The 10,400-nt window shown below is 39.1% G+C and overlaps 2 protein-coding genes across 3 annotated transcripts; both read left to right on the top strand.

The window, feature by feature from the left end:
* Window positions 1-1,734: 1,734 nt before the first annotated feature.
* On the top strand, window positions 1,735-4,746 carry LOC124843885 (pentatricopeptide repeat-containing protein At5g66631). 2 transcript variants are annotated; one of them, XM_088099008.1, is made up of 2 exons: window positions 1,735-3,961; window positions 4,362-4,746. In XM_088099008.1, exon 1 carries the CDS (start codon window positions 1,897-1,899, stop codon window positions 3,877-3,879), a length of 1,983 nt encoding a protein of 660 aa, XP_087955134.1. In that variant the 5' UTR covers window positions 1,735-1,896; the 3' UTR covers window positions 3,880-3,961; window positions 4,362-4,746. The 2 variants fall into 2 exon arrangements, with proteins under 2 accessions (XP_087955134.1, XP_087955135.1); XM_088099009.1 differs by lacking the exon at window positions 4,362-4,746 and adding an exon at window positions 4,191-4,309.
* On the top strand, window positions 4,367-10,400 carry LOC148193688 (serine/threonine receptor-like kinase NFP; the record flags this gene model as incomplete). Its single annotated transcript, XM_088099488.1, has 3 exons — window positions 4,367-4,501; window positions 8,788-8,858; window positions 8,951-10,400. Coding segments are annotated over exons 1-3 (1,533 nt in total), but the record flags the coding sequence as incomplete, so codon positions are not given.

The raw sequence follows: 10,400 nt of genomic DNA on the forward strand, positions 1-10,400 counted from the left end.
TTGCTTGAGTTCTGTATTAGAAATTTTAGAGGTTGATTGGTGTTCTTCCATTGAGCCTTTGGTAAGCATGAATTACTACTCTGCATATGATAATTGCTATTTCCCTTATAATGCTCAACCACCACAATTTATCTTGTTCTGTGAGCCTTTTAGTGAGTAATCTCCCTGTTTTCAACCTTATTGTGAGCAGCCACCCTGGCCTGTTCAACAAGAGTTGTCTCATTGGGACCAGTATGCTGAACCTGAGCAGGAGAATTATCAGTCGCTGCAGCCATGGCAGGACCAACTTTGTGACCAATTGCAGCAGGGAAATCCAGCTTCTGAACTTCAAGGGATGACCAAGCAAGTGGCTCAGTTGGTAGCTGCTGTCCACAAGCTGACAGGGAGATCTGAAGAGGAAGAGGGCACACCTGCTGCCATTGAGTTTCAAACTTTTGAGAGTCAAACCACTTCAGCCATTGTGAGCTCCACACCACAGTTTTATCAAGACTCAGGTCAACCTTGGCAACCTCAATTTGGTGAATCAGAGCAACAAGATGCATACTCTCCAGATTGTATGGCACACTTGTGGAAGGTAGCAGCAAAGTTTGCTAGGAATGAACCTGAAAAGGTAGCTGGTGAATCAAGAAAACAGGTTTTCTCTGAACTGAATATTCAAATTAATATTGATGAGGTTCAAATTCATTTTAATGCTTTTGATCTAGTTAAAGTTGAACCCATAAAACCTGCCATTGATACTGCTGTTTTGATGCCTGCACACACTCACATTTTAGATTCAGTCTTTCACGTAGAACACATTGATATACCTGATGCTGTTTATGATGTGTGCACTGAGCCTGATCACAGTTTTGATGATAATTTTGTGCAATGTGCTGACTCAATTGATTCCGTTGTTGTTGCTGAAGACAATTTTTATGAGTCAATACAAGTTTATTCTAACCTTGAAACTCCCACTGCCACATCTGAATTTCCTATGCCATTTGATGCATTTGATTGTATGTGCTTAGATCTTATAGAGCCTGTTGTTAACACTGCTGAACTTATTGACTCTAAGGTTATTAAAGCAGCATTTGAAATTGAGCATATTGATGTGTATATTGCTGTTACAGAGTTATACACTGATTTTGACACTATTTCAATTGATGGTAGCTGTGCAGAATGTGATGTTGTGGCCACTGAATCCTCTCATACTGGTGAGGTTGTCTTTGATGAATTAGTCCAGGTTAACTGTTAGGGATTGAGAGTTTACGAGTGAAGGAATAAAACATTAAATGCCCAACTGCCTTACCAGTTAGGAAAAGCGGGGTTATTGGTTGTAAAAATAGCCTAATTCGATCATTTCAACTGTGACTGTCTCAACTAAATTCGATTGATTTTTCATCTCCGTTTCAGATTTCCCATTCCAGGGCTTTCTTGCACGGCCGCAAGCCTTCTCTACTGCTCCAAATGTGTGCCAAAAATTTCAACAAAAGGCCACATACTTACAGGAAAAGAGAAAACACAACTATCCACGTAGTGGGTAGATGGGAGAACACTCAGCTGCACAGGGAAGGAGAAGGAGATAAAAAAAAATTAAGATTTAATTAAATAGCCATAAAGTTACTTTTGGTATTTTACATATTTGATGGGGGTGCAGGAAGCAGTTACCAAAACACAATGCACGGAAGTCCCACTATTGTTGGGCCTGGTAAAAGAGGCTTGGATTTTTCAAGCACACCAATTGAAAAAGAAATATTTGAGCTCGCTGAACCTGGTTTGTGTAATTCTTTTGCCCCGTGTATCAGCTCATCCACGGCCTCGCACACCAAGTGTTTGATTATTTGTGTCACCCCGACGAAGAATACTAACGGTTCCTGGATTATGAATTGTAAGCACAAACAACCTTCGCAGTGCTGAATGAGGATGCACTTGAGGTCGTTTTTTTGCGAGGTTAACCTGTTGAACAGGTTAAGCTCGCAAGTGCAAGCTCGTTCATATGTCCGTCGTCGTGAACCGTTTCCCACAAAAGTTGCTCACTACCTCAAACGTGCCAAACTCATTGACTCCATTAGACTCACTCTACGCTCTAAAACCCCCGACTCCTCTCTTCCCTCTCTCATAAACCACCGTCTTTTTGACTCTTTCGTGCTCACTCATGCCATTCGTTCTTCCCCCTCTGTAGATTCCGCTCTTTCCCTTGTTCATGCCCTTGAAAAAAATTCCAATTTTTCGCACACCCACCACACGCTCAATGCACTTGCAACTGTTCTTGCCAAGGCTGGTAGATGCTCCGCGCTCAAATCCCTCATTGATGCTATCCAAGCCAACCGATTCGGCACCATTCGGATCAGCTTCATGAATCTCATGCAGTGGCATGCTGCAGCTGGGGACCTGGACACTGTCCTTCAAGTGTGGGAACAGTATACACTCGAGAGCAACCATCTCTGTACTGAATCATATAATATTGTTATGGCTCTCTATGCTCAAATGGGTAAGGACTCGCAGGCTGTACGAGTTTTTCAGGGGATGATTGATGAAGGGTCTCTGCCGAATTGCAGGAGCTTCACTATAATAATCAAGCACCTTGTGAAGTCTCGGAAGTTATCGGAAGCAATGGAGGTTTTTAATCTGTTGCCTTTGATGAGGGTCAAACGCACTTTGAAGCAGTTCTCGGTTCTGCTAGAGGGTTTTGTAGGTAGCAAATGGTTTGATGAAGTGAAAATTTTAGTTGATGAAATGCAGGTTGATGGAATACTTCCTAGTAGAGGCGTGAGTTTGTTGCTGCAGCAGATGAAAGAGGAAGGAATTCTTGAAGACAAGGAGCAATTACGGCGAGGAATTTTGCCAGATGAGAGAATCAGGAGTGTAAGTTATTCTGTTGATGGTGGTGACGGGGATGATGATGAGAATGAGAATGAGGTTGAAGACGAGAATATAAATGATGCTAGTCAATGTAATCTTGTTGATGGAGTTCATTTAAAACCATGGCTGGACCCACGGGCTTTGGCAAGTGCCTTGCGGAATTGGAGTCCTGATGAGGTAGCAGCACTAGAGGGTGCAAACTTTGTGTGGACAACAGGGTTGGTCTGCAGGATGCTTAGAAATTTCAAAACACCAGAAGCTGCATGGAGTTTCTTCTGCTGGGTTGCTAATCAAAGTGGATTTACTCATGACATATACACCGTACAAAGAATCATGACCCTACTGGCACGACATGGACGTACTGACTTGGTTAATACACTCATCTCCAAGATCAGAATGGAGGGAATGAGACTACCATTCAGCACCATCAGGCTGATCATTGACTTTTATGGGATTTCAAAAAATGCTGATGCTGCTATGAAGGTTTTCAATGACGACCGAATACTTTGCGGTCCCATATCAAATGTAAACCTGATGCTTCTGTGTTCGTCTCTTCTAAGAACATTGACTAAGTGTGGAAGAAACTCCGATGCCTTGGATATGGTTGATGACATGATTTTAAATGGTATTTGCCCAGATATCCAGACATTTTCAGGCCTAATGCTATACTTTTCACAGCTTGGGGACATAAAAACAGTACAAAAGCTCTTTGCAATGGTTAGGCAGAGTGGTCTTGAGCCTGATGCTTATTTATTTAAGGTATTAATCCAAGGTTATTGCAAGTCAAATAGAGCTGCACTAGCATGGAGGCTCTTTGAAGACATGAAGAATTCTGGTTTAGTGCCTGACTCTGCCACCAAAGAGTTGCTAGTAAAGAGTCTCTGGAAAGAGGGGAGACGAAGAGAGGCTGCAGCAGTAGAAGAGAGTTGTGAGGAAATAAATAAGGTTCTTCCGCTTGCATTGCAGGGTCATGAATGGACTGTCAGCTCTGCAGATCTCAGAAGAGTTTATAATATTTATTCTAATTCTTTTGCTTAAAATGGGGGCTAGAGCTATCCATCGGCCTATACGATGGGTGAGAATTCCGTCGCACATGAAATCTCAGCACACATTCTTACAGGTGACAAACAATTTTTAAAAAAAGTTCGCAATTGTTTTATTTCCATAACAACAACTCCTGTCACGCATTAGTATGTATTTTTCTGCAATGTCAAGGATTGTGGTGACAGCAATTGGAATTAGGACCATAATTTAAAATCGTGAAAACGATTGTGGAGATTGTTTTAGACGGTGAGATTGACTACAAAAGTTTAGGTTGCTGTAATAAGATTTCTAAATATTTGTTGTAGGCTAGGACGTGGGTTGATACTCAGAAGCGGGCCTTTATTCTTATGGCTACGAAATCCTTCGTTGTATCCACTCAATCAAGCTCTTTGTTTAACGTGTGGAAACCTGCATTCAGTGGCAATTTTCAACTCCTTTTATTTTTTCTTACGAAAGTATTTGGTTACAAATTTCAGTTATGAATAAACAAGGGATGCACTCCGGTAGTGAAAGAAAGGGTGGCGGAACAACGTTAAGAGAAACAGATACGGACGGCATTTGGGTGAATCATCAATTTGATCCATGAAATATTGTTCTCTCGTCAATGGTTCTTAGAGTAAGGAAAATTACTTAAAAAGCATTAGAAATTATGTAAGTAATGCCTTAAATGTTCAAAAACTAACCTTCAAAGGTTCTTCGAATTTACTCTAATACATCAATTTTAAGAGTAAATTAATAAGTATTCAAAATTAATTAAACTATTTGTTACTTTAAAGACTGTTTAGAAGGGAAGGTAACAACTTGAGGACAAAATGGGTGATTTACTTTCAAGAGTCAATGGATGATTTTTTTTTTTTTAAAGAGCTTGTGTTGCCAAGATAAACTATATTGCATAAGACTTGGCTATGTTCCATAAATGGGGAACACAAAGAATTTCAATGATATACAGGTTCGTTACTGCAACTATAATCCCATTATTTTAAATTTTTATCTCCGATTTTATCTTTAAAATTAATGTCTGACATGATTTTGAATCAGTTTTCTGTTAGAGGATGCTTACTCCAAAAGAAAGAGTGTAAACTGCAGCTAATGACATTTTTCCTTTGGTTTAGTCATGATTATCTTTTTTATTGATTGAGAATGTAACATCCCAAAATACAGTAATTACCATAATCAGGATTAATTACAATTAACAGTAAAATAAACAGTCTTTAATATTAACAGCATTTCATTAATCCAAAGCCGAACGGCTTCATTACAAAAATAATGAGTGTATCAAAGTAACAGGAATTAAAGCGGAACGAACGGTTTTACAAAAGAGTAACCGAACGTCCCAAAACGAGCTAACACTAACTGTCTATCATCTACGAGCACTCTAAGGCTCGGCCTTCACTTCAACTTCGACCAGATTTGCATCATCCAAATTTTCTTCTTCTAGCATTTCTTCAAGAGATGCACCACCATCTGCTCACATCCACAACGGATGATCATTGCATTTAGACAAGACGGAAAATACATGGACAGGGAACAACACAAGGAACATGGCAAGGGTAAGCTTATAATATTTAATTTATACAATCAACACATATATTCACGTTTCAAAACACACATACAGCATGTAATTCATCAAATAATAATCATATAAAGACATATAATAAGACAGACCGTCCGGACTGTATGAACCATGTAGTTACAGGCGTCCTTGCACCCGAGTGGTGTAGTAACTGGGTAACACCAAACAGCTGCCACTCGAGGTAAGTCCGTTCTTACGTCGCCCATGTTAACTTATGGACTAAGGACCTCCTGCCATTCCCACGCATGACTACCCCCTTCTACTTGAAGAGGTGTATCACGGAATATCAGGATGGACCAAGCCAGCATTAACTAACCACAGTCATACCTTACCAATTCAATATTCAATCATATAAGAGACGTTCCTCCCTGGAACGCTCGTAAAAATCCAATTCCAATAATTCGTTCAACATATCATTCGTCCACATTAAACATTTCTCATTTTCACATTTTCATTCTATGTTCCACTCTCTTAAATTCACTAATGTTCACCAGTTAATCAATAGGGACCAACATTTTACAGTACTCCTACCTTCTCGTTTCTGAACAAAAGAAACGAACCATTTATCCACTTAATACGTTTCGACACTTAATAATTTGAAAATACTGATCTTTAAAGAGGTGGATGATACTTAGAAAGATTTTGAGTGTACAGAGTTCAGGTAGAATCCAAAGGATAAAACCAGTAAGAAAATGTTTAGATAAACCACCAATATAATTGAATTTCAGATAAACAGCACTGCCAGTCAAAGAACGAACGTTCAGAATTTCAATTTGGACGAACATCAATTACGTTCGCTCAGAACTCAATAATAAGAACGAGCGTTCAGTTAGAACCGAACCCTGCTGTGGACGAACGCTAGGTCAATGACCAAGCACGAATCAGCACTAACGCTGGTTATAACCCAAGCGCTTTTTAGGACGAGCGTTTCGGTATAGGACCGAACGCCAACTTTGGACGAACGTTCAGTATAAGGACGAACGCTCTCTAGAACTAACATTCGACATAAGGTCGAACAACAATAAGGACGAACGCTCGACATGAGGCCGAACGTCATTGAGGACGAACGCTCGACTTAAGACCGAACGTCACTTATTTATAAAGTTTTAAATATTGATCTATACTGAGCAGAACGAACGCTCATTCACTCAATTGGGGGACGCTCGTTCTCGAGCAGAATTCATTCCAAATGAATGAATTCCAATCTAAGTCATGTTAACCAAAAACCGAACGGTCTAAGACCGTACAGTGACGAACGTCCTTTTAGCAACAGAGAATGATCAGAAAATTTAGATTTTTCACACTTAGCAGAATTTTTCCAGATTTCCATTTTCCAACTTTATACTTCCATTTCAGGTTTAATTCCCTTCAAACATCATCATCATGCAGATTTCAACATTTAAAATCATTCCAACCACACAATAGCCATTCTCCATTCATCCATAATCAACTCAATATGCATTTAAAACAAATTCAACATCAAATATAATTCATACAAGCCGTATCAGTTCCTGACAGATTCATCCAAACCAGAATGCATATCAGATATCAGTGATCATTTCTAACAACTCAACTTCATATTTTCACACATGCAAAACAAACCAGAAATCATATTCCATATCAGTAAACGTTTCTAAATACTCAAACATCATGCTTTCCATATATGCATCTCAGATCATAAATCAAACAGTATAAATTAAACATATAAACTTCCCTTACCTTATCAAGCAGTTCACTTCAATTGTTTAGAGTTTCTCTCGTGCTCTCACAGCTTTCTATCAGAATTTCACTCAACCACTTCCACTTAATCTAACACACCAAAACCGTAAGCAGATCAGACTTCTAACTCATACATGCAACCAGAATTTTTGGTTTGCAGGAATTTAATGGACGAAGGTGCAAAGATGAGAACTTACCAGTTCAGTTCTCAATTCTGTTCGGATCAGAATGAGGTTCACAGTGCAGGGAAGATTTCTATGGTGTCTGAAATAGGATTGGAGGAATTGATAGTGAGTGATCTTAGGGAGAAGATGAACACGGTTTAGAGAAAAACAGAGAAATCGAAAACAGAAATTCTGAGAAGGAGATGAAGCATGCAGGAGGAAGAGGGAGAGTTTCCAGAATTATTTTTCTCTTCCTATGCAGAATAAACTCCCCAACCTCCACACGCCACTTGTCTCCCACTAACCTTCTCAGAATGCTCTAACCGTGACACATGGCAGCCACATGCAGTGGAAGTGTGAGTGCATTTTGACGTGTCACGGTGCATTAAATAGTGATTAGAGATTGAATTAATGTGTACTAATTATCAGGTTCTCACAGAGAATAAAATGTGGTATTTCATTATATTAATTAAATTAATTTTTAAATTTTAAAAAGAGGAAACATAAATAAAAATTATACATATATGGATTTTATAAGAGGTTATTATTTGAGCAAAATTTAGTAGACTGTAAATGGTAAATTATTATAAAAGGATCTTCATTAGAGATCCTTCAAGCTCTTTATGACTCATCGTAAATTTTGCATTATTAAACTACAAGAAATCAGTTTTGTTCCTTTGGTGTGAAATTGTTGGTTTCTATCCTTTTGCTTTATCCGATGTTGTTTTCAGTTCTTATAACTTCTTCCGAACTTTTCTTTCCTTAAACTTACTTTATAATTTCGTTTAATAATTCACATCTGATAGTATCATTTGATATTTCATCTGATAACAACATTTGATAAGCTTTTTAGTTATTTCGAAGTCTATTTTCAGCTAAATCTTACAGCCCCTGTACATGCAATATTCCTTCTATTACTATGTTGAATCATGTGTAAATTACAGTCGCTAATAATGGTCTTGGTAAGTCTGAGCAAACCTACCCATATCGCAAGATATCAGCAAGTTTAGTTGGTGTATTGGTGTCGGCTTGCTGGCTAACATCGTGCATAGATAGAACTGGTAGGAACATTAACTGGCCGTCCAAAGCTTTGATTTGACATCACAGTACCCTATTACCAATTTTTTATATATCATGCGCATGAAGTGCATACAATTTGTCTAATATAAATATTGACGTGTCCACTGTGTCTAGGATTCGGACAGCCAAAAGGAAATATAGTTAAAGCTAATGAAACAAACAGGACCATATATTTATATTAAACCAAATGATACTTTTATTGATAAAGAACTCTTCATATCAACAACGCCGATTGCCACTGATAGTAGACTGCCTCATAACTTACATTTGATCACAACTTCACATCAATGGCTGCCTTGTTTGTTTCTCTTTCTCTCCGTGCCCAGATTCTTTATGTTGTACTCATGTTTTTCACTTGTATTGCAGCTCAATCACAACAGACCAATGGAACAAACTTTTCATGCCCTTCCGATTCACCTCCTTCGTGTGAAACCTATGTGACATACATAACCCAGTCTCCAAATTTTTTGAGTGTGACCAGCGTATCTAATATATTTGACACGAGTCCTTTGTCAATTGCAAGAGCCAGCAACATAGAGAATGAGGAAGACAAGTTGATTCCAGGCCAAGTCTTGCTGATACCAGTAACCTGTGGTTGCACTGGAAACCGCTCTTTCGCCAATATCTCCTATGAAATCAACCCAGGCGATAGCTTCTACTTTGTTGCAACCACTTCATACCAGAATCTCACAAATTGGCATGTAGTGATGGATTTAAACCCCACTCTAAGTCCAAATACTTTGCCAGTAGGCATCCAAGTTGTAATTCCTTTATTTTGCAAGTGTCCTTCAAAGAACCAGCTTGACAGAGGGATAAAGTACCTGATCACTCACGTGTGGCAGCCCAATGACAATGTTTCCCTCGTAAGCAACAAGTTTGGTGCATCACCAGAGGACATATTAAGTGAAAACAACTATGGTCAAAACTTCACTGCCGCAAACAACCTTCCAGTTTTGATCCCAGTTACACGCTTGCCAGATCTTATTCAATCTCCTTCAGATGGAAGAAAACACAGAATTGGTCTTCCAGTTATAATTGGTATCAGTCTGGGATGCACACTACTGGTTGTGGTTTCAGCAATATTACTGGTGTATGTATATTTTCTGAAAATGAAGAGTTTGAATAGGAGTGCCTCATCAGCTGAAACTGTAGATAAACTACTTTCTGGAGTTTCATGCTACGTAAGTAAGCCTACCATGTATGAAACTGGTGCAATCTTGGAAGCTACCATGAACCTCAGTGAGCAGTGCAAGATTGGGGAATCAGTGTACAAGGCTAACATAGAGGGTAAGGTTTTAGCAATAAAAAGATTCAAGGAAGATGTCACGGAGGAGCTGAAAATTCTGCAGAAGGTGAGTCATGGAAATCTGGTGAAACTAATGGGTGTCTCATCAGACAATGATGGAAATTGTTTTGTGGTTTATGAATATGCAGAAAATAGGTCTCTTGATGACTGGCTTTTCGCCAAGTCTTGTTCAGAGACATCAAACTCAAGGACCACGCTTACATGGTGCCAGAGGATAAGCATAGCAGTGGATGTTGCAATGGGTCTGCAGTACATGCATGAACATGCTTATCCAAGAATAGTCCACAGGGACATCACCAGCAGTAATATCCTTCTTGACTCTAACTTCAAGGCCAAGATAGCAAATTTTTCCATGGCCAGAACTTTTACCAACCCCATGATGTCAAAAATAGATGTATTTGCTTTTGGGGTGGTTCTGATAGAATTACTTACTGGCAAGAAAGCCATGACAACCAAAGATAAGGGTGAGGTGGTTATGCTGTGGAAGGACATTTGGAAGATCTTTGATCAAGAAGAGAATAGAGAGGAGAGGCTCAGAAAATGGATGGATCCTAAGTTAGATAATTATTATCCTATTGATTATGCTCTCAGCTTGGCCTCCTTGGCAGTGAATTGTACTGCAGACAAGTCTTTGTCCAGACCAACCATAGCAGAAATTGTACTTAGTCTCTCC

This window comes from Vigna umbellata, chromosome 9 (genome assembly GCF_029865625.1).
Source record: "Vigna umbellata cultivar VRB3 chromosome 9, Vumbellata_1.0, whole genome shotgun sequence".
NCBI classification, from domain to species: Eukaryota; Viridiplantae; Streptophyta; class Magnoliopsida; order Fabales; family Fabaceae; genus Vigna; species Vigna umbellata.

What these genes read in the sequence shown, in the direction of transcription:
- LOC124843885 (XM_088099008.1), top strand. Translation starts at nt 1,897, where the DNA reads ATGAGGATGCACTTGAGGTCGTTTTTTTGCGAGGTTAACCTGTTGAAC.